The sequence below is a fragment of the Onychomys torridus genome, chromosome 9 (assembly GCF_903995425.1).
Source record: "Onychomys torridus chromosome 9, mOncTor1.1, whole genome shotgun sequence".
NCBI classification, from domain to species: domain Eukaryota; kingdom Metazoa; phylum Chordata; class Mammalia; order Rodentia; family Cricetidae; genus Onychomys; species Onychomys torridus.
In genome coordinates this window covers 23,301,909-23,325,933 of record NC_050451.1, presented here as the reverse complement: position 1 = coordinate 23,325,933, position 24,025 = coordinate 23,301,909, and the positions used below count along the sequence as shown (strand labels likewise).

Here is a 24,025-nt window from a genome sequence, read left to right as displayed (position 1 = left end):
TGGCTGCCTGGCCACGCCCAGGTCCCGCGCAGGCGTCGTTCGTGGCGCGTTCCCGGAAGAGCTCAGAGGTGGGCGCAGGGTGGCCACGGCCCGTGGCCCCGGGCCTGTGCGCTGAGCTGCCGGGTGATGAGGGAGGTTCTCGAGAGGTTTCCGGGGAGAGAGGCGGGGGCTGGGGGTCCGTGAGCGCTTCGCTTCGAAAGGCAGGATTTTCCCTGCCGTGCCCGCGAAGGAGAGGAGTTAGCGGGAGTGACTTTCCCGCGGCCGCCCGACCCTGCGGGGACGAAGGCCAGGACGCTGCAGGCTGCCCGCGGACCAGGCGCCCTGCGGAAGGCGGTGTGCTGGCCCGGAGCTCTGGCTTTCCTAGCGAACCCGAGGCGGTTCAGGGAATGAGTGATTCATTTCCGAAAGTTTAGGAAAGCCTCCTTCAAGGAACGTCGTCGTTGTCGTATTTTTTCTCCTTTGGGTGGGGCACCTTTAGCTCTTGGGCTTTCCAGCCCAGCGCTTTCAGAGCACCAGTAGACCGCCGTCCATACTAGTGCAAGGTCTTTGGCCAAGGTACACGTGCCCCTGGTGTAAAGCGTGACATAAAAGGGTTTTTCTGAATGAGAGTTCTGACCTGCTAGGAGACAGTGGAAGTACTTATTGAGATTTTCCTAAGTTACACATGAAAAACCACTTATCCGGGAGGGTGATGGTGAAATGGGCAGCCTTCCAGTGAAGGAAAGTCCATGAGTTTCCAGTTGATTCTCATTCTTGATTGCCTTTCTGTCGGTGTGTGTGTGTACACGCATAAAGGATGGTATTCCTGTATTGAAGTTTTACATAGCCTTTTTTTTTTTTTTTCCTGTCTGTTAAAATGTACACTAGTCTTAGTACCAACTGCTTGTTTAAATTCTGTTTAAGGTTAGAGCTTGGGTGCAGATAGAAAATATCAGGCGTTGAGTTTACCTGATCCATAGTATTTTGGGTGAATCTGGTAAAGGCAAAAAACAAAACACAAGATCATTAATACAAATGGGGTTGAGTGCATTCTTTCACACTACACATGAAATTGTCAGTTTTCTCTTCTGAGAGAGTCAGTGCGTTGTGGTACTAAAATGATCATAGCTGGACATATGGGAACAATAACTGTTTTTATTATTTAGCAGAAAACTTATAGCCCAGCTTTGATTAAAGATGACTTCCTTGTTCACTCAAGAAGTTCACCTTTCTAAAAGACATGAAGAAATGTAAGTTTTTGAAAAAGATGCTCCAATTATGGAGTGTGTGCTGGCTTTATTAGTGAAACATGCACAGGCAGACTTAAAAATGTTAAAGGGTCATTTTCTGACATGAAATTATATTGTAGAAAACTTCATTGTCTCCTAAGAATAAGACTGAAATTATGTTCTGTATATCTGTACTTACTTTTAAAAATCTAAAATCAAAATTCACCCTTCCTAAGCTTCACATTAGAAATGTTCTGGTGGCAGAGGTTCTTGAAGCAGGATCTCATGTAATGCAGACTGGTCATGAACTTGATATACAAACAAAACTGATTGTGAACCCCTGATCGTTTACTTCTGAGTGCTTGGGGTGAGAGTAATAACCACCATGCTTGGATTTTTTTTTTTTAACTAAAATTTTTTTAAACTTTATTATTTAAAAATTTGTGTGTGCCAGGCAGTGGTGGCACACACCTTTAATCCCAGCACTCAGGAGGCAGAGCCAGGTGTATCTCTGTGAGTTCGAGGCCAGCCTGGTCTACAGAGCGAGCTCCAGGGCAGGCTCCAAAGCTACACGGAGAAACCCTGTCTCAAAAAACCAAAAAACAAGAAGAAAAAAGAATGTGTGTGTGTGTGTGTGTGTGTGTGTGAGAGAGAGAGAGAGAGAGAGAGAGAGAATATACAAAGAGTCCAGAAGTGGGTGAGAGGGTATTAGAACTCTTGGAGCTAAGAGTTGCAGGCAGTTGTTTGCTGCTTGATGTGGGTGCTGAGAACCAAACTCCAGTCCTCTAGAAAAGCAAGAGCTCATAACTTCTGAGCCATCTTTCCAGCTCCAGGTTTGGCTTTCAATAGACTTGAAATCTCTTACCCAGGCCTGGCTCTATGTTCATGGAACATGATCTGTACACTCACAGGCCTAGCATTCACTTTAATATTCTAATGTCATTTAATCATTTTTCACTTGATCCAGCATATTGTATAGCTTACCGTGATCTTGTAGTTAATATTAATCTTCTTCATCTATTTGTGAGCTCTCAGATTTTCCTGTTGTTTAACTAATTACCAAGGCCTGCCCTTTGGTGTTCTAATACACTATTCTCATAAAAACAAAAATAAATGTTCATCAACCTCAGTTTTTAGTTCTACATTCACGATATCCCAAGATAGCCCTATAAAACAGTGTTCGTTGAGAACCTTCATGACTTATTTCTTACTTTTCTGTATACCACTTAATGTATTTTTAAGCATTGTACATAATTTCCCATCATTACGGGACCCAAAAACTTATAAACAGGAAACTTTTCAAGTGCATTATATATAATGAAGTTGTTAAATAATTTACTCATAACTTTTCATCTTTTTTCAAATGTTGGTTTACCTTGTGAACACACATACTGCTTCTCACTCATATATCAAACCATCATCTTTCTCTTGGAAAAAGAGATAAAAAATATTTTTATTGCTTCTTCAAACATATGGAAGTTTAGCACAATTCTAAATGTGTAACATGAGATTCAGGGGTACTGAAGTGTTAAGCAGAAGGTTTCCTATAGCAAGTTATAGCAATGTATATGTGTGGGGAGGTATATATAACTATGTGTACAAGGAGATATGTATTACAGTTTGCATTTTCACCAAAAATTACATATCTTCAACACTCTAAAATAATTTCAAAAGACCACAGAGGCTAAAAAAGAGAGGCATGTACTTATGGCATATAGGAAGTATATGTTAATGAAAATAAAAATAATTTTATCCAGATTGACTTAAGGCATAGTAAACTATTCTCATTGTCTCATTAGTTAATAACATAATTGGCTTTCAATAATGGGTCATAGTTGAGGTGAAATGCAATTAAGTAAGAAATGTTATATCCTGGTGGAGCAATAAAATGTTTGCTTTTCAGTTTTTTTCCTCTATATATAATCTTCACTTTTTTTCAGAGTATCACAAAGATTAATGTTACTTCAGAAAATGAAGAACAATTTTGGAGATCACAACACAGAAAGGGCCTGTCTTCTCCAAGCCACTGAAATTGCTTCAAAAAGGAACCTCAGTCTCTTGCAGGTAATTTCCATGATTTGGGTATAGATATTTTCCCCTTTTCTAAGGTATTTACATGCATCTTATGATTTTGATTCACATTTCTTTGTTTTTAGTAACAAGCAGAATTAATGAGCCAATGTCTTTTTCAAGCCTGTGTTATTGGGCAAATAGCATATGGATTCTTGCTTTTTTAAAATGAAAAAAATTGAAGTTTACATAAGCTAAATATTTTCTGTCAACCAAAAAATCAATGACGACAGGAAGAATATTAAGGTCACCTTTGTGCAAGAAGCAGCAGAAAGTGTATCCTTTCATTTTTCACATTCTTCCATTTTAAGGAAGGACCCTGAAGACCTTAAGCTGCAATGTGTTTAGATCCAACTCAAATACTAAACAGCATGAAAACATGAACCATTGATTTTGCCCAACTGATTCACAGGAAACACACAGAATTCACTGTGTGAGAGCTCACTTCTGAGATGCCTTTGGATAGTTATGGAGTAGGTGGTCAAAGTGTATGATTGCGCAGGGCCTCACCATTTGGCCAATGTGCCCATTTGGAATAGAATCATATGTGTAACATTTTTGGCTGCTTGCTATACTGTGCTTCCAGAATTGTGTGGCTTCATCCATAATTAAAACCCTAGAGTTTGCTTCCAGTCAAGCTTCCAAGAGATCCTATGACTAAAACATTTGGTAGTAAGACTATATTATTTAAGTTATAAAGCAGTGTTTTCAGTTTTTTATTGTTAAATATTTTCATCGATAGGCATGATACAGCTATCTTCTATCCTCACTACAGGATAAAGGGAGAGGAAAATTCAGTTATCTTCTCAGCTTCTGGCAGTTTGATCCACAGTAATTTAAGTCACAGCCATAGTGCTACCAAAGCATTCTATATTGCCATATGTCTTACTTGCCCAATGGTGTTAACAATATTTATTTTTAAATGGAAATATATAGGGTATTCTGGAAATTGCTGTGAAAAGTTAGAGAAACTAAATTGGAAGACTTGATTGCTACTACCTGTAGCAAATGATGTGATATTTGGTTTTCAAGTAATTTTCTTCTAATGAGCAAGCATCTGATGAATGACTAGCGCTAAAGTAGAGATAACAAAGTAAGGATAAATCAAGGTTTCTGCTTCTGGGAGGCTACAGATTAGATAATGTCAGAAGTGTATGAGTTCCTCATTACAAATGACCGATACTTTATGTTATTGAATACGAAATTACATGGAATAGAATGGAGACTATGAAGATTAAGAGAAAATGTTCTTGAGATCTTCTTTAGTATAGAGAGTTCCCCCATCTTTCCAAAAATATTTTGCATGAATTTATAATTTGGTGTAATTTCTATGTTCTGAATATTAGACATAATTAATGGGATAGAACTAATGCAAAAATATTCATAGAGACTTCTAAGATGAAGCTAAACCTCATCTGTGTTTAAATAGTCAAGACATTCCTCTGGATTCTTAAATAAAAAGAGTCAAGAGTAAGAATTGAATGACCCTATAGATGTTAGTGGGATTATGATCTAACAAGCTTAAAAATTCACAGGAAACAAAGTTGGGTATGTTCAGAGGCTGTAATGGTTTGAATAAACAGTGCCCCCTAGAGGTCTCCAGTGAGTGGTGCTGTTTGGGGAGATTTTGGACCATTTAGGAGCTGTAGCGTTGCAGGAGGAAGTATGTCACTGGGGGTGGACTTTTTAGTTTATAGCCTCACTTCAGTTTGCACTCTGCTTCCTGTGTGCAATGGGTATGTGATCTCTAAGCTCCCTGCTACAGCCATTTGCTGCCATGCCTTCCCTCCATGGTGGACTCTTACTCTCTGGAACCATAAGCCAAAATAAAATCTTTATTACGTTGCTTTTGTCATGGTATTGCATCTTAGCGATAGAATAAGTAATTGATACAAGAACCCAAGAACATAAGGTATAATATATAATGGTAATGTCGTACTAGAAATGTCTGAGTTCAAGAAGACTACAGACTTACATAAGAAATAAACAGGAGCTGGCAAGATGACTCTGCATGTAAAGGCATTTGCCACCAAGCCTGATGACCTAAATTGGATCCCCAGGATCCACATGATAGAAGAGAACTGTTTAATACAAGTTGTCCTCTAACCTCCATATATGTGCACATACCCACACATATTCACATGCATTCATGTGAGCACACACAGACACACAAATATTTAAGAAAGGTTGATTTTCTACTTAGATGATTCAAGAATAGGGAAATAGAATGGAGAGAGAGCTCAGTGGTTAGGAGCACAGGCTGCTTTTCTAGAGGACCAGGTTCAGTCCTCAATACCCACATGGTGGCTCACAACCATCCCTAACTCCATTTTCAGGGTATCTGACACCTCTTCTGACCCCAGTGAGTTCTTGAACACTTAATCACACACATATACATCTAAAACTAATTTTTCAAGTGAACAGAGAAACTATTCTTGACTTTACTAAAGATAAGGAGAGAAGCTAAAATATAGTCATCAACCCAGTTTCCTTATATTTTTTATATTTTATATAAAAGTCAGTTTTATATAAAGTTTAGTTTACATTTTATATATATTTATATAAAGTTCATATTTATATTTTATAAAGTTCTATAGATTGTGTATATTAAATGCATTCTAGGTTGATTTTCAAATTGTGGGTCCATGGGTCTAATCTATCACAAGTTCAGGAACATCAGTGGATAAGGGAGTACACTGGCCCTCATGACTGAAAGAAATGAGTTTAGTATGCTGGGCTTTCCCTGACTGTCAGAGTGAACAGAAACAAAAAGGACAAAATGCCTGTCTTCAGAGTATCCTACTCATTTATTGAGCAGTTGCTCTAGCACATGCATGGTGACTGCTGCTAGACATGATTTGGATCCTGCCTTTGTTTTATACACTTTAATTACATATGCATTTTTAAATCCTGTGTTACTTTCATTTTTTACAATTCCAAAGCAGTATTCATGTTATTAATATAGAAATCATTATATAAAAGTAAGATAAATAGAATTTGATTATTGTAGAATATTGTGTTGAGAGATATTTTTCTGGGGAAATGGAGTAGTAGAGAATAAACCCAAGCCATCATGGATGCTAAACACACACTATCAGAGAACTGCTTCCCATTTTCCAAGAGAGCTGTTGTGTGTATAGGGGATGAGGTCTGGGAGATGGGGTTTATTAAACCCAGGAGTTTTTCACATGCTAAGCAAGCATTCCACTGCTGAACTATATCCCCAGCCCTTATTTTACTTTTTATTTATATGTTAGGGCGGGGGGCACATTTCTTACAAAGATCAGAGGACAATTTGTAATTTGTTGAAGACTTTTTTCTGTCTACTGTGGGTTCTAGAGACGGACTCAGGCTGTGTGGCTCAGCCACAAATGCTTTTTCCCCTTGAGCCATCCACTGGCCTCCTTTTCATTTTGAAATAAGAGTCTGAGTTTTCTAGATCGCTCTTAAACTTAGTCTGTTGCCTAAATAGGCGCAATACGTGTGCAAAAAGTAATCCTCTTGCTTCGGTCTCCTGTGTAGCTGGGATTACAGACCGTGCTACCAGGCCCAGTTTATGGGAAAGACATTAAATAGCACGTATATTACATTAGATTCTTATTGAAAGGTTAAACATTCTTTTTAACATTAAATGTTTTTCAGAGGTTTAAAAAATAGATAAAAGTGAACTTGATCTGCCCCCCTCCCCTTCCATTCAACCTTTCCATTATGCCCAAGCACTGCTCTAGAACTATAAAAACCTCCAGTCTGGCCTAATTATTTAAAGAATAGTAAACCATAGTGTAACTGCCTTTGATATTTTGTCAAGAACAGGGTAGGTTCCCTCTAGGGCAGGCACATTTGAGGTACCCACAGCTTACAGATGACTCCTTTAAAATGTATGAGGTAACAGAGATATTAAGACAAGCACGACCTCTCTTACTACCCATTATGTGACGTGCCTTAGGTCTTCTGACTGGTGTAGTGAACATTAACCGGGAATCAGCCTCTTTTGAAAAGGATGATTGACCAGCATTTTATATTGTATGGGTGTAACCTTGAAAACACCGAATATTATAAATTGAACAAAGTATATTAAAGATTTAAGAGTCAATAACATTCCTAAGTCTAGCTGAAAAATGCATGAAATCAGATTTATATTTGCAACAAAATTCTAAGCTACTTGGGCACTCTTTCCTGCTATTCATGATAGTATAAAGAGATGTATTACACTAAAATGTGATATTTAAGAGAAAATTGAAGAGGAGACACATAACCTCATTCTCGCTGGGGAAACTCATTATTTACCTACAGTCACTCATTACTAAGTTATTTATACATATATTTTGATCCCAACAAAATTTGCAGTGAATGTGATAACATTTCTGTAAAGTCATCTGGGGGAAAATAAACTAGTGCAAATAAGCAATGTGAAAGCAAGTGAGACCAGCCAGAGGAAAGGAAGGGAACACAGGGAAGAGATGAATAAAGACGAAATATAGTGACGTGTATGTGGGGAAATGCCCTAACAAAGTCCATTATTTTGTATGCTAACTTTAAAATTATTTTTTAAGAGCAGTATCAAATACCAGCGAATTTTTTTTAAAGGAAGCATAAGGAAACAACTAATCCATCAAATATTTGACAGCTTAGTCAATGAACTACATGTGATGGAAGACAGTTCTGAGTCTAGTATCAGTCAACAAATGTCACTAAGAGATCATGGACTTAGGAAATGCAGGCTGAGTGACTTTCCTGACTAGTATTAAGTAGAATATCAGCCTTAAAAACAAGCATGATTGGTGTGCATTTGGAGGAGAGGGAGGATTTTGTTAGTGTAAATACTTCTGTATTATAAAATACACACCCTCCTCACCTCCCACAAAACTCAGCCTTCCACAGAAAAACCACACTGGTTATAGAAGTTGTTCAAGCCCCAAGGACAACATAGGATGAGGAGGCATTACAATCAGGAGTAGAGTGAGTGCCTCCACTGAGGGCAGCCTAGAAGCCATCATGGAGCAGTTGGCAATAAGAAGGAACTTCAGCAAACTGTCACCTGGATAGCCAGTGACAAATACTTAGAGTGAAGACAAAAGAAACAGCTGAGCCTAGTGAGCACCCGGCCCTAGAGCAAGTTAGTTGTTAGTATTTATAAAATACCGACAACATTTCTTTCAAAAAGATTTTTTTCTCACCATCCTTCAGAATTTGGTATGTATTTTTTACTTAAGTACATCATAACTCACACCTAGCACATTTTAAGCCCTGGTAGGTTAGGTTGATGGCTATAGTAATAAGAGTGGAAATCTAGAAACCTATCAAATTCAAGTTTGATGTTTGGGGCAAGAGTACTTCAGCGTTTATGATCACTGACTGGAAGTATTCTAAAGGCTATATATAGCTCATGGGTATACTTCGCACTCAGAGGCACCAACAGGGATTGCCATCTCAAGCCAGTCTCATCAATGAAGAAGTTTAGGCTAGCCAAGGTAACACAGCAGTATTCTATCTTAGAAGGAAAAAAATTCAAATTTGTGTTCCAGTTAATTTATCCCTTCTCATTTGACTTCTGATTTTTATTTAAAGAGAATCTGCCCCACATCTTACTAATTACATACAGTTAATGTAGGAATACTTGATTCCTTTTGTGAATTTAGAGGCTTTTGTTTTTCAGAGCTGGAAATCAAATCTAAGTCTTTGTTGGTGTTAGGCAATCACTGAACCACATTTCCCACCCTGTATTGTTATTTTTTTTCTAAGATTTGTTTTTAGTTGTGTGCTATGCACATGAGTGCAGGTGCTTGTGGAGGCCAGCAGGGGACATCTGATCTCCTGGATCTGGATTTATAGGCACTTGTGAGGTATCTGATTTGAGTGCTAGGAACCAAACCACCTGACCATCTCTCCAGCGCTGCACTTTGTTTTTAAAACAGGCCAGTTCCCCACCATTTCTCCAGGGTCATTTGTGAGACACTGCTTTGCTTTTAACTTTCTGAGATTTGAAATGTTTTGTTTCTTTGTGACTTTTTATATTCAGATTATGCCATTCTTACCAAATGGAAGCCTCTCAAGGTAGCTGTGGATGCCTTAGCCAGATAGTAACAGTCTTCCATGGTTTCCTTTTTTTCTGACCTGATGAATTTTTGCAGGCTTCTTGTATTTGCCATCCAGACTTGGAATTGGTCATTGCTTCAAGGAGCCTTGGCTCCTTTTGGCAGGAAATATATTTAGAGCTCTCAATCTGGGCACTGGGACTATTTATTGCAACTTCTTTGATTTTCCTTTTTAAGATTAGATACAACAAGAGTTCCTATCAGTAATTCCAATTCAGTCAAAGGATTGTAAGGTTTTTAACTTAAAACCATTGATTTTTGTGCCCCTAACTTTTCCAAAACCTTATAGCAGAAACCTCAGTTCTGAACTAAGTGTGATGTCTCACACCTGTAATCCCAGTACTTGGGAGGCTGAAGCAGGACTATTGTGAGTCTGAGGCAAGTTTGAGCCACAGAGTGAGACCTTGTTTAAAAAAAAACCCAAATGTTTGGTCCCAAGGAGCTCCCCATCAGCAGCATATCTGGTCTGTGGGGCATATGCTCTAAGACTTCCCAGCAGACATCTGAAACTATGAATATTGCCAAATCCTATACAGACTGTTCTCCCTTACATTTACACCTTTGCAATGAGGCTTAATTTATAAGTAAGACACAGAACGAACTAGCAACATTAAAATAGAATGGTTATAGTCTAATAAAAACTGGGTGGATGCAGTCTCAAGATGCTGTATTGTACTCATCCTTCCTATGATGTAAAATTGTGCCTCTATGATGACATGGAAGTGAGGTGAGTGACCCGGTATTTCCTACTACACAAGGGTTACTTAGATACAAACTCCAAGATCTCACAACCCAGACAACTGCAAGTGACCAATGGAGCATATATACTGACAAAGAGATGGGATCCAGCCCAGGCAGAACACAGTGGGAGTCATGACATTTCATATGCCACTCAGAATGATACCCAATTTAAAATTTATCAGGTGCTTGTTTCTGATGTACATGTCCAAGTGGGACTGATACCGAGGCCTCATCCATGCTGGCACTGTACTAGTAAGATGCTCCCTTAGTCCCCAACTTTCAGTTTGTTAGCTGCAGCCCACTGTTAACCATGAAAAGTGAAACTGAATAGCAAAACCAAGGATGAGGACAACTACTTCCTTGACTCAGTCTTGTGATACAGACATCACTACTGGCACCATTATGACCACCAGAAGTGCTTTTTAGTAAGATGTTTTTGACTCTAGGGCTTGTCCTACCAGGGAAGTCCAGTCAAAACTGGGTTCAAAGACCAGCAAATGGTTTTACCACCAATACAGTACATCTTTTTCACTTGGTTGCCAACTTCCGATGCTTGCTCTTTCATATTATGTAACTGCTCAAACTTTAAAGAGTCTGGGGGCATATCTTTAAAACAGAGTAACAATTTATAGGCAACTAAATCTAGCCTGCTTTTGCTCTCCCCTTTTGCCTTTTTAAGTTTCTGAGTTTCCTCAGGAAACTTTGACATCGTGGTTATTTATTCATTGACTATTTAAGTGCACATAAAAGTTTTATATGACATACTATATATATACCTCTAGCCATGTATACAGCTGTCAAAGGGGAGGCCTCATATGGAAATTTCAGGACATAACTTGTTACAGAATGTGCTAATCAAATTTGGTCTTTTTGTTCTATTTGTTTTACTGTAGTCCAGCAAAGGAAAGGCACACATCATCCTGTTTACTGGGTATCAACTGTTTTTGATTCTAAGGTATATGAGGATAAATTTCAAGTGGTTATTTAACCAACAGATCAATCCTAGGACAGTGACAAAATAAAAGAATTCTCTTGGCATGTGTCAGAGCAAGTACTTGATGAGCACTTGAATGAATAAATAGTAATAAGGCCATGACACCAGGAATGAAGTGGGGACAGTGAAAGGAATCCTGAAGGAACATTCTAGAGAGCATAGTGATCCTGCTAGCAAGGGGTAAGGGAGCATGAAGATAGAGGGTGCACCAGGGGCAGCACTCAGCCCACCCCACAAGGGGCTTTACCCAGTAGAGAAGTGAGTGGTGGGGTAGAAGCCTAGCCCTCCTCTACAGTAGTGGTTGAAGCTGCTCAAGAGGCAGTCTCAAAGGCAGACCAAGTAAGCATGGGAAGCAAGATGTCGTACATCTTACCAAAGCCCACATCAAGACAGCCAAAGAGAAAAATGAGAGGTCAGCAGATCCTAAGAGCCTCAAGCCATTCGTGCTAAGGAAGCTTGCAGTGATGTAGTAGTGGTATGGGGTAAATACTACCAGGGTCTGCCTCTGCTGATGTCTGCTCTCCTGTTTGCATATCTACCTCTCTGTGAGAGACAGTGCCCCTATTTTCTGTCTTCAAGAAAAGTCTTGATAATATCAGAGGTAGCTAAGTGTCAAACAGATCTGCCAGTGACAGGAACAGTGGACCTGTTGTTCTTGGAGTCCTGGCAGAACCAAAGGAATAGTTATTTTGTGTTTTCTTTACTAACGATAAAATATAACTTTCACAAACCTTGTCAAATCTCAGTAAACATCAGAGAAGAGTCAGACTTCTATGCTGTCATGGCATCAGTGTGTATCTTTAGCATGCGTCTTAGTGGTAAACTTCTGGTAAAGGATAGACATGCTAACCTCAGCTTTTATATCCCGAAATTGTGTGGCTTTCCCTTCAAATCACCTTCCCCTAGACAGCAGGTGCATTAATGGTTGTGCAACTTTGGGGAGTCCCTTTAGGGAATTTCCTGTTTTTCTTTTTACATTTCACACCCATTCCTTGCTCCCGCCGCTACCATCTGCTATCTTTTTTCTCCTGTTCAGCATTGGCTTCTTCACACCCCACTCCCACGCCCTCTTCCATTTCTCTCCGTCTGTCCAACAGCCCTCTACTTAGATTGCTCTGATGCGTGTACATGGATCAAGAGAACGTTTTGCTAGCAAGCAATTCACTAAGCTCAAAGGAGACACAGAATGTGCTAAGCCTTTCACCCAGACCTCTTTGAACTTAACATAGTAAGCGTGCTCTAGACAGCAGCGGTGCTGGTGTGGGGAGCACTAACCAGACTCAGATGTGTCTGTAACAACACACAGAACCCTACATTTCTGTGCACGTGTTTAAGGTGTGTAGGGAAGAAAAAATTATACCAGGTTAAGCTTAATTGCCTTGCTGTCTTTACAACCATAGAAGAAAATATACTCATCTTGAAATTAAACTACAATTTTAAGTGTGGTTCTTGAATGTCATTCTCTGAGTGATGTACTGCCTAGCAGTGACACTTCCCATTGGCGAAGCCATCCACTAAGTGATATCTGGCAGTGACTCTTCCCATTTAAATTAGCATTAAAATCCAATCCTAAAGACCTTTAGGTGTTCACAGCCCGAGGGCTACACATGGTCAAAGAAGGCTATGATACAGCACAACACAGAATTGCAAACTTTATTAACATCATGAGATGAGAGTGATTATGTAGTTCTGAAACATGGACTTTATAGGTGATAATATTGTTTCAAAATGTCAAAAGGTTAGACGTGTAGTAGCATAGTTTAAAAACCCTGTTACAAAGTAATAGCTTTAACTATGTGAGATATTTCCATGGAATAACATTCTAAACTAGAATATTAATAAAATATGTGCCATTGAGATGCTAGCCACATCCTTTTGTGTCAAGGTCTCCTTATCTAAATGCAGATTGGCCTGGAACTCAGCCCTCCTGCCATGGCCTCCCATGTTCTGGGGTTATAGGCATGCTTCATCATACCCCACTCTGAGCCTTTTTAAAGGAAGTATGTTTTTTGTACACCTACAAAGTAATTACTGGTGTTTACTAATTATTCAGAGTAAAAAGGTAGAACACAAAAGTACCACCAGGACTCCTGTGTTAAATAATAAGAGCCTGCACTCTTAGTGGAAGTGGGTTAATTGATCTATAATCGAGTCTCCTACTTCTGTGTTCCTTCATCACCATATAAACACAGAGAAGGGCTGTGGTGAGAGATTTGAAGTACAGACACTGGGGTACCATTTATGTGGCACACAAACACACTTCAGTTTTAAATGCTGGTGTCTGTTGTAGGACGTAGAAGCTGCAGAGAAGTCTTTACAGGCCAGGCTTAAGCCACGCCCACAACCTGCAGTGCGTTCTCTTGAGGTAAGACCCTGAGTTAACTGTAACGAAAGTGACAACTGTAAGTTCCCTGCAAGTTAAACAAGACCTACACAGCTGTATTGCTCAGGTTTACTTTGTCAGTAAAATAAGCAAGAAGGGTCTGATTAATATTTTTATGTTCACAGTACAATGTTTTATGTACAGCTGGTAATTAAAGCATATCTTGATGAAAATAATTTAATCTACACCCAGTTTTGTGTGTATGTGATGCAGCACACGTACATATGCAAGTGCGCATGCATGCACACATGTTGTGGAACATATGCGGAGATCAGAAGACTACCTTTAAGAGCTGTTTCTCTCCATCATGTGGATTCTGGAGATCAAATTCAGGTCATCAGGCTCAGTGGCACATGTATTAACCCGCTAAGCCATCTAGTTCTCTAATGGAATGATGTTTTTAATACTTGAAATAGTCATTCATGCACACAGATCTGTCTCTAACCCCTTACCTATTCCCCCCAACACACACACACACACACACACACACACACACACACACACACACACACACACACGCTTTTTAAAACAATTAAGTCCAGTTAGAGTTGCCCTTGTGTGCATGGATGTAAGGAATTCCCTGGAGCATAGCAAACCTACCAGTTACCACATTCTCAACAAGAATGAGCCTCCTTCCCTCGGCAACTGTCCACTACCAATAGCTCAGTAGCTCTTCAGTATGCCAGGGGGCCAGGAGATCATCTACCTCATGTGTGCCAAGATTTTGGCTGGCTTGGTCTTGTGAGGTAAGCACAGCAGCTGTGAGTTCATGACTGACAGTCATGTCACATCCAGGGGACAGCATTTCACCACACTCATTGCCATCCCCTGACTTCGACATTCTTTCTGCCTCCTTTTCTAATGGAATTGCCCTGCAGACTTAGTGTCCAAAAGGCACGAGTTTTTACATACAAATTGGATAGCTTCCTATGTGTTATTGGTCAAGAAGCCTGTAAGGTCTCCAAGACAACAAAGCCTATTGCTATTGCCATCACACTTGGTTACCTACCATAGATGCATGGGAAGACTCTACTGCTGAAGCCACCATACACTTGGCTTCCAGACAAAGAGAAGGAAAAGGAAACTTCTTGTGTCTGAAGGTGCTATGCAGGCTGCTGGGAGAGAAAAGACATCAGTGGTCTTACCAGGTGCTGAACCTTACATGCATTAATACCAGTGTGCCAGGCAAGATGTGCCTACTGCTATAATAGTGACATAACTATTATGGGGGTAAGTAACTACTTTCTGATTGGATTTGAGACCTGCTCCACAGGATGGAATTTCTTGCCTAATACTGAAATCCTAGTCAAAAGTCCATGACTATGGAGGTCGTAGGCCCTAGAGTTGTTTGTTTGTTTGTTTGTTTAACCAAATGGGCATGCCGTCAAGTTGCCTTCCACATAGATATACATATAGCCCTAGACCTTGGCTGCTGTCAACCTTGGTCACAGTGCTGAGAATGAGAGACTCAGTGCTCATCCCTAACTGGGACATCGGTATTAACCAAGGCTCAGGGAACAGAATGGAAATTTTATAGAACATCTTGTCTTCTCCCTCTTGTCACATTGAAGCAACTGTCCTGTTGAATATGCTGTGACTCCTGAGTGCTTGTTGGAAATATAAGGAGTCCCTTGACTGTAACAAGAACCTTTTTTTTTTTTTTTTTTTTTTTTTTTGGTGATTTTTTTTTTTTTTTTTTTTTGGTTTTTCAAGATAGGGTTTTTCTGTGTAGCTTTGGAGCCTGTCCTGGAACTCGCTCTGTAATCCAGGCTGGCCTGGAACTCACAGAGATCCACCTGCCTCTGTCTCCTGAGTGCTGGGATTAAAGGCTTGTGCCATCACCACCAGGCAAGAATCTTTTTTTTTTTTTTTTTAAATCTCCGGTACATAGTTAAGTTGGGTTTTTTTGTTTGTTTGTTTGTTTTTGTTTTTTTTGTTTTTTTGTTTTGTTTTATTTTTTTTTTAAGATTTATTTTTTTTATTATGTATACAGAAGAGGGCACCAGATCTCATTACAGATGGTTGTGAGCCACCATGTGGTTGCTGGGAATTGAACTCAGGACTTCTGGAAGAGCAGTCAGTGCTCTTGACCTCTGAGCCATCTCTCCAACCCCCCCCTCAAAGAATCTTAAAAGATTTTATTAATAAAAACAAACCTGGAGCCAGGTATTGGGGTGAACACTGAAAGATCAGAGAAACCGAACCAGCCACAGCTAACCTCACCTTGCCAATTCATTAGCTGATCTCATTTCCTCAAATTGGGAGCCTCTGTGTTCTTATCCAAATGGATCTCAGCTGAACTACTGCTCAAAAACCTAAAAGCTTAACCAGACCTAGTTCCTGGTTTTTATGCCTTGTATACCTTTCTGCTTCCTGCCATCACTTCCTGGGATTAAAGGTTTCCAGTGTGGCCTTGAACTCACAGAGATCCACACGGATCTCTGCCTTTGAAATGCTAGGATTAAAGGCGTGAGTGCCACCATTTTCTGGCCTCTCTATCTAGTGGCTGTTCTGTTCTCTGATCCCAGATAAGTTTATTAGTGTTCACAATATATTGGGGAACACAATACCACCACACTTGATTAGTGCTGAGAATGAGAGACTCAGTGGAGTCTCAGAGAGAATCTAAAGGGCCCAAAGCCTTTTAGATTCATTAATTCATTACCAGTACACCCCGTGGAAAGTTGAGGCAGGAGACTTCTGAGTCTACGTAGTGAGAGAATTAAAAGAGGAAATAAATGTCTATCCCCATGCTTACCACACAGTGCAAACAGTTTTATTAGCTCAGTTTTCAGAAGCAGACTGGGGAGATGGTTGGCAATAGGGAGCCACACTTAGTCTGTGGATGTTTGTGCTGGGTGGGAATTCACTACATATAGAATAGTTTCATTTTCTACTTCTAATGAGCTTTCTCAGATGTCATTTTCCTTTTTGCTCAACTAGGGATAAGAATAGACTCAAAAGTAGAGGCTGAGAATCTGCCCCTCAATTTTCTGTGTCATTTAGGGTAACAAGAAAAAGCAGTGATCAAGTGCAGAAAAAACTGGCACAAAGTTGTGCACTGGGTATGACCTCCTTTGTTGAATTCACTAATGCCTTACTTTAGCACATACAGGGCCCACACAGTAGTGGTTAATTCAGCCGTGAGTGGCACAGCAGGGTGACCTTTATCTTAAGTATGTCAGGCTGTTTCTCAGACCACATGCACAGATGTATGGATATTTCGAGTCTCTCACACCATCTTCCAACAGCAGAACCACTGTATGTGTTCCCAGTGCTGGCTGACTCAGTGCAGAATTACCCCAAAACTGATCATGTTGATCCAATAGAAAATGCCGTCCTGTGATGCCAACTTTGGCCTCCTTGGCAGTCACTCCAAGCCCATCAAAGCTCCTCCACTGTGTATCAGTACTACTTGGATTTCTACAGCCTGTAAATCACAACAGTCACACATATACAGCATCTCAATTTACAAGTTATTGCCATCAAGATGCATACACTATGTTAGTTATTTTATCATAAAAGTCTGAAGAGCTGGAGAAATGGCTTCGCAGGTAAGAGCACTTGCTGCATAAGCATGAGGACCTGAGTTTGGATCCCAGCACCCACCTAAAAAGCAAGGTGTGGCCCTGCATGCCTGTAACCCCAGCACTGTGAGAGGGAGGTATAGGAGGGTCACCACTGGGGTTTGCTGGCTGCCAGACTCAGTCCAGGATCAGAGAGGCACTGTCTCAAAGTAATAAGGCAGAGAGTGATAGAGGGGGGCTCTCAATATCCTTGTTTCCATGGGCTTGTGTGCACACACACATTTGTACAAATAGACACAAATTTAAGAAAAATGAAAATGTGTCACATCAAATATTCTTTTAGAAGATGGGTAGATACGTAACATCCATGCACCCGAGGAGCTGACTTACGAGCTCTCTGTATTTTAGCTACATTCCTGTTCCTGTTTAGCTACATTCCAGGTCATATCATCTCCTGTTAATTCTGAGGAACTTGTTCATGTATAATCTTTATGGTCATTTTCATATGGACAATCCAGGTTTGGAATCTAGAATACTAAAATATTTAATAACAGATACCATAAATGACATTACTATTAATAAACTGGCCACAAGAGGGCGTGTAAAATCACAATAAAATGTAAAACCTTAATTCTGCCAGGCTCTGGTTTGCTGAAAAATTTGAAAATTAAAACTAGTAAGTAGCCAGGTTTTATTTCCTAAAATTAACATAAAATGTTTCATAGAGGAAATGTATGTTACATATATGTATGTGAGAGTGTGTACGTGTGTGCACACACACTGAAGATAATAAAATATTTAGATTATTATGAAGAGCTGAATTGAACTGCTTGCTTTGCTATCTTACTTTGTTTTTTTGTTTGTTTGTTGTTTTTACAGACTCGTTACTGGGCATCAGTAGAAGAACATGTCCCCAAATGGGAACAGTTCCTTTTAGGAAGAGCACCATATCCGATTGGTGGTGAAAATCAAAATGAGACAGGAAACACCGTTCAAAATGAGATGAAGTGATAACTTGTTCATATGTTACTCAGAAAACAAAAACAAAATCCAAAAACAACTGTTTGATAAAACTCTGTAAGTCGTGGCAGGAACTTGAGGGAGTAATGTGCTTGGTTTGTCTGATTGTCAGCCTGAGAGCCACTGACAGGTCTCAGGTCTGTTACAAGGACGTAGATTTGCAATGAAAGGGTTAAAGCTAATGCTAAGACAGAAGGTTTGTTAAAGATGGTATCAAAGCAGTGCTGTGTGTGTTAAACATTCAGCCTCATTACACCCCGTCTAGTCTTCCATTATTCACCATGAGAACAGAAACGGGCTGCTTAGTGAGAGAAGTCTGCCTTGCTTAGCTGCCCTTGTCTAACTAGTTATCAGAAAGTGGATCCACAGGACTGGGTGCTTCAGACAGGCTTCGCTGCGATTCTGACTAAAGGACTCAGTATGTAGCCAGTTTCAGGAAGGCTGATATGGTTTTGAAAAAGACCATGAGAGCTGGAAGTAGCTATTGAATTCTGACTGGCTTGAGGACTCCCAGCCTTGTGAAGCAGCCTGGCCCTTGGGATTATCTTCCCACTCTGGAAGCTGTAGGTCTCAGCCCTCAACCCAACATCGCCGAGTCTCTTCAGTTCACCACTGTTGGATAATCACTAGAAGGAAAAACAAAGCAGGTATTTTAACCATGGAGGCAGCTTCTGGGGAGGTTGTCTACACTTCATTGCAGTAAACTATTCTGAATTGCAAACTCGTGGTTTTGTCTCAGTGTGTAAAAGATTCTTCTTTCTGGTATTTTGTGTTGCCTTTAAGACCAAGTTTCACTCTATAGCCCAAGCTGGTCTCAGAGTCACAGCAATCCTCCTGCTTCAGCTTCTGAGCATTGGGATTATAGGTATGAGCCCCCACATGCAGGTCATTTATAGTTTTAAAAGAAGACAACAGCATAAGTTAAAACTCACATAAGCCTCACTACAACAAAAAACTAGTAACACGTCCAGTGTGCAACACGTCCCAACCCTGTTCACTGCCATCTTGGAAATGTCCTGTTGAGTGGGTGTTGGTGTGGGTAACAATAACATTGTTTTCATAATATGTGCTGGCAGATTAGCACACTTCTCTGCAGTGTTAACAGTTGTAATTAAGGAATAAGCAGCACAGGGTGTCAGTCCGATGACAGTTTCATCTATAGTGTCACAATACAAAATGTCACAAAATATTAGAGCTGTTGTATAGCTATAAAAGTACCGGCTGAGAGCTGAAGGCATCTTTAAGAGAAGAGACAGAGAAGGAGGAAATGGGAAGGCTGACTTAGCGGCCAGACAATTTTATACATTCTCAAGACTGTCATGAAAACAAATTGATAATTTTTTTTCTGTTACATTGCAGTTTGGGCTCCAGCCATCCAGTTGATTTAGCAGGAAAATGCAGGTTTCTTAGCAGCTCCAAATTGGTAAACAGATTTAGATGTAGGACGGAACATGAGGAAGGTTTTTTTTTTTTTTTTTTTTTTTTAAACATCCAGTCTCCCAGCATATGCACATAAGAAGGTGAATGAAGCAACGTGAAACTTATTTCTTTTTAGTCAAGTAAAAAAAAAAAGGCTAAACATTTGTTAGCTAGTAAAATATTGTGTCAAGTAAGTAGGAACATTCCAAAATTAAACAGTGGTTGATATGTTACCGTCCTCAAATATTTGAGCATACACTTCCTTTGAGATCTGTAAATTAAATCACCAGTAGGTTGAATTAAAATACAAAATGAGTGGCAGCGTAACCCTCTCAGAAGACTCTGTTTTGCTTCTCCCTACTTTGACTTTACTGGCTAGTTTGGTCTGGGTATTTTTTAAAGATAATCTAATAAACCTCACACAGCTGGGCGGTGGTGGTGGCTCATGCCTTTAATCCCAGCACTCGGGAGGCAGAGGCAGGCGGATCTCTGTGAGTTCGAGGCCAGCCTGGGCTACCAAGTGAGTTCCAGGAAAGGCGCAAAGCTACACAGGGAAACCCTGTCTTGAAAAAACAAAAAAAAACAAAAAAAAAAAAAAAAAATCACACAATGTAGGGCAAAGAGAAGGAGTTCTAAAGCTGCAGCCAAACCATTTCCCCATTTTGGTTAATACTTCCCAAATTCCCACAGATGACTTTGTTCTTGGCCCTTTTAGAACCACCCACCCCACCCTGCCTTGGAGACTGTAACAGATCATAGCACATGGTGTCTGTTAAAAAATAAAAATCCCATGGGCTCTGGGCAAGTTAGCTTAACACAGAAGTTTCCCAACATCACTTACTGGGAGGAGGGAAGGGATGCTATATGCAAAGTCTCTTCTACAACTAGGAACCCTTCTAAGGAAAGAGACATCTACTCATACCTTCCTCCCCCAGATCAATGGTTTTTAGATTTTTATCATTTTTAGTTAAGTGGTGGTAGGGGTTTGCGTGTGTGCAGATTCCAAGTAGGTCAGATTGGACTCCCCTACCCTTGGAGCTAGAGTTACAAGCAGTTGTGAGCTGCCCCTGTGGGTGCCAGGAATAGAACTCTGGTCCTTTGCAAAAGCAGTAGGCCCTCTGAACTGCTAAGCCATGTCTCAACCAACCAAATCAATATCCCAATCAGAATAGAATTCTCTATGAACATAACAGAATGAATTGGATTTTTTGTTGTTGGTAGTGGTGGGTTTTGTTTGTTTTTAGAATAATAGTGTTTGAAGGGAAACTGTTGGTTTATTTATTTTATTCTTTTAAAGATCAAAGATTGCCCCCTACCAAAGCCTTTCTAGGCTTGTTTGAAGCATAAATATTCAAAACTCACTTTCTGCTGGAACATTTCTGGTTATGAAATTATCAAACTATAAAATGCTAAAATCAGAAGGAACTGTAGTTTTCCTCATACTTAAAAACTGGGGTTGGAGAGATGGCTCAGCAGTTAACTGAGTTGTTGCTCTTGCAGAGGAGCTGGAGTTGGTTCCCAGCACCTACATAGTGGCTCACTAGTATCCATGACTCCAGGTTCAGAGAACCCCATGCCCTCCAGCCATGAACATGGTGCACATATACATGTGTAGGCAAAACATCCATACATAAAATAAATCTAAAAGGAAACTCATGAATTATAAATACTAAGGAAAAAGCCTTCTGCTCTGTAGCTAGACATGGGGTCCTCTGTAAAGAGAGCCATGGATGGAGGTAGAGTCTTGGACAAACAGTTATGCCTTTGCGGTGGACAGGGGTGCTTTAACTTCTCAGCTTACGGAGAAGCTTACCTTTGTTTCCAGTCTTGGCCTCTGCCTCATTCTTCTGACCCGTTAGAATAAATAAAGTGAGCATGGGGGCATATTTATGTTTGAAAAAATTTGAACTTCTATTTTATCACTTACCGTGTGACTGGAGCTATGTGTGTATAAAGTTATCAACTTGAGAAGTAAGGACAGACTTGAAAATCTGTGTGACACACATTCAGATACATAAAACTTAACATAGAAGACCATGAAGCTGGCTTCTTTACAAAACAGATTCTTCCCTTTCCTTCCCTGCTATATTAATTTACTCCAAGCCGATTCATAGCATTTTGTCTATTTAAAGAAGTCTTTTTCTTAAAACCAAGTTTTCAGCTCACCCTACCGATTTCTCCTACTTTCCAAGAATTGCTCAAAGTGCATTTTAAACACTTTCTAGTAATCACCTGTATTGTACTTCTCCTTTGATTGTGGTAGTGAGATAGCTTTAAGAGTTGCAGGCCAAATCTACCCTTCCGAGTGGATAATAAGCAGGGCATCAGTGCCAACAAGAATTGAAGAGACTGAGGAAACAGAAGAGAAGAGATGCTTTTTGAGAAAGCTTCAGGCTGGAAGAAGAGGGCTCCACCCTATCTCTCTGTGTGGTGTTTGTTTCCCTTTTAAGTTAGAAGTTAATTTGTCTGCATAGGAAATTTAATTCCTTCTTGCTAATAGTTTTTGAGACAAACATGCAGAGATGTCAACCTTTGGCAATTCAGGAGAGGACAAATGTGGGGACTTGACAGCTGTCTTTGTGAGCGCCATCTCTAATGGAACTGAGATTATATTCTTACCAAAATCCAAGACAAGGAAAGCAGCTCCCACAAAGCCAGAGGCTAAGAATATTTCCAGATGTCATCTAACCATAGAGTTGAGTTTCCTGCTTCCTCTTAAGTTACAGTGATGAGAGGCTCTTGCAATTCTAGAAACTCAAATTCGTCTATCAGACAAAGGCAGAGATGGAGACTCTGTGAAAGTATTAATAGCATGTAGCTTAACTGCAGTGAGAACTGGTACTGAGAAAACCCGAAAATACACTTGTCTTAGGAAGCAACAGCTTATGGCTTCCATCTGAAGACCAATCGTTTAACCTTGGCTCTCAGGTTCCCCATGCTCCTCGTCATCATCACTGTTCCTCCTTTAGTCCTGGCTTTCAGTGTAGGGAATTGTTTGATATTTCACACAACACAAATTTCGGAAAAAAATACAGCCAAATGGGAAGTTTAAAAAGATTCCATTTATGTCTTTTGTTCAGCATCTCTCTAGTTTATCTTATCCCCCAATATTCTGTAATTATTTTTTATACCTGATTCCAAATACTTAAAATGTCTCTAACACATTTTGTAGTGGACTGCTCTATCACCAGCAAACAATCACAAAGATGCTCAAAAGAAACCAGACCTTGAGCCCTTTGAAATGCTAACTTCATTTGTAACAACCAAATACACATAAACGAGGTTCATGCCTTCTAGAGTTAAGTACAGGTATGTGTTGTCCAACAAGGTTTCAGTGGGTAATAGACCATATCCATGATAACAGTCCCTTATACATCGCATGTTTACTGCTCCTCATTGCCTCATTTGCTCATGGACCAGATTAATCCCATGTTCATCATGGCCATAGGCTACCCTACACATGTACCATATAGCCTAGAGGGTAGGAGGCTAAACCATTTAGGTGTATGCAGGCACACTCCATGATCCTCACACAACTAAAACAGTCTAACACAACACCATCACCCAGCAATGTGTGACTGTTTAAGCAATCCCGCTTTTTAAAAAGGCTGATATTGTAGATATGCCTAAAAACTCCTTTAAAATCTCTTGGCCCAAGACTGCCACCAGCACCTCCTTGGTGAGCTGAGTTAGAACCACAGTGTCCAGCAGAGCTTTCTACATTGCTGAGGATTCTAAACTCAGCTCTGTTCAGTATCCCAGCACCTGCTCATACATGGATCCTGAACACTGGAAATAAGTCTCATGCATTTGACTTTCAACTATTACTTTAAGAATTGTTAGTGCAAATTAGGTACTTTTTCAACTAAATCTTATGAAACCACTACTAATGAAAAGTTGGCTTTTGATGGACATCTGCTACCAGTATAAGATACATGTATACATACTGGATTTCAAAAGCTGTATAAACATGATAATATACTGGTTAATTTTTTTGTTGAATGCGTATTGAAATATTTCTAATGGAACAAATTACCAAAATAATTTTACCTTTAAAAATGTATTATCAAGTATCTGCTAGAAAATTCAAATTTTTACCTGTGACTCACATATCTCACTGAACATCATTAAACTAGACATTTCCTAAGTGCAAACTAAGTCAATGACTTTGTAATTATTTAACCACTTTATTATGTAATTATAAAGCCAATAATTGATAAATTTGTGGGGGAAACTGGATAAATATTTGAGATTTTCAAACTTCACTTCCAAAGAATGGAAAAGAAAAATTGTGAGTAGCTAATGGGTAGTGGTTTTATTTTTGGTATTTTATTTTTGTTTGGTTTGGTTTTTTTTAGAGGAATCTCATGTATTCCAGGCTGCCTTCCAACTTGCTAGGTAGCCAAGGATGACCTTGAACTTCCTGTTCTCATCTGTGTATCTCCTAAGTGCTGAGATTACAGGCATGCACCATAACACCTAGTTTACTTGATGCTAATTATCAAGCCTAGAGCTTTGTGCACCCTAGGCACGTACTCTACTGAGTGACATCTCCAGCCCATTAAATA

The 24,025-nt window shown here is 39.8% G+C and overlaps 1 protein-coding gene across 5 annotated transcripts; it reads left to right on the top strand.

The window, feature by feature from the left end:
• On the top strand, window positions 1-18,759 carry C9H3orf14 (chromosome 9 C3orf14 homolog). Of its 5 annotated transcripts, none has more exons than XM_036199977.1 (5): window positions 1-68; window positions 1,146-1,229; window positions 3,149-3,272; window positions 13,399-13,473; window positions 17,898-18,759. In XM_036199977.1, the coding sequence occupies exons 2-5, from the start codon at window positions 1,177-1,179 to the stop codon at window positions 18,027-18,029; spliced, it is 384 nt and encodes a 127-aa protein (XP_036055870.1). In that variant the 5' UTR covers window positions 1-68; window positions 1,146-1,176; the 3' UTR covers window positions 18,030-18,759. The 5 variants fall into 5 exon arrangements, with proteins under 5 accessions (XP_036055870.1, XP_036055872.1, XP_036055871.1 ...); XM_036199979.1 differs by having other exon boundaries at window positions 4-68; window positions 1,149-1,229; XM_036199978.1 differs by lacking the exon at window positions 1-68 and adding an exon at window positions 96-555 and having other exon boundaries at window positions 1,149-1,229.
• The last annotated feature ends 5,266 nt before the right edge of the window (window positions 18,760-24,025 follow it).

Coding starts and splice junctions, on each gene's coding strand:
- C9H3orf14 (XM_036199977.1), top strand. CDS start 1,177: ATGACTTCCTTGTTCACTCAAGAAGTTCACCTTTCTAAAAGACATGAA. Junction 3,273..13,398: donor GGAACCTCAGTCTCTTGCAG/GTAATTTCCATG, acceptor TGTCTGTTGTAG/GACGTAGAAGCTGCAGAGAA. Junction 13,474..17,897: donor CTGCAGTGCGTTCTCTTGAG/GTAAGACCCTGA, acceptor TTGTTTTTACAG/ACTCGTTACTGGGCATCAGT.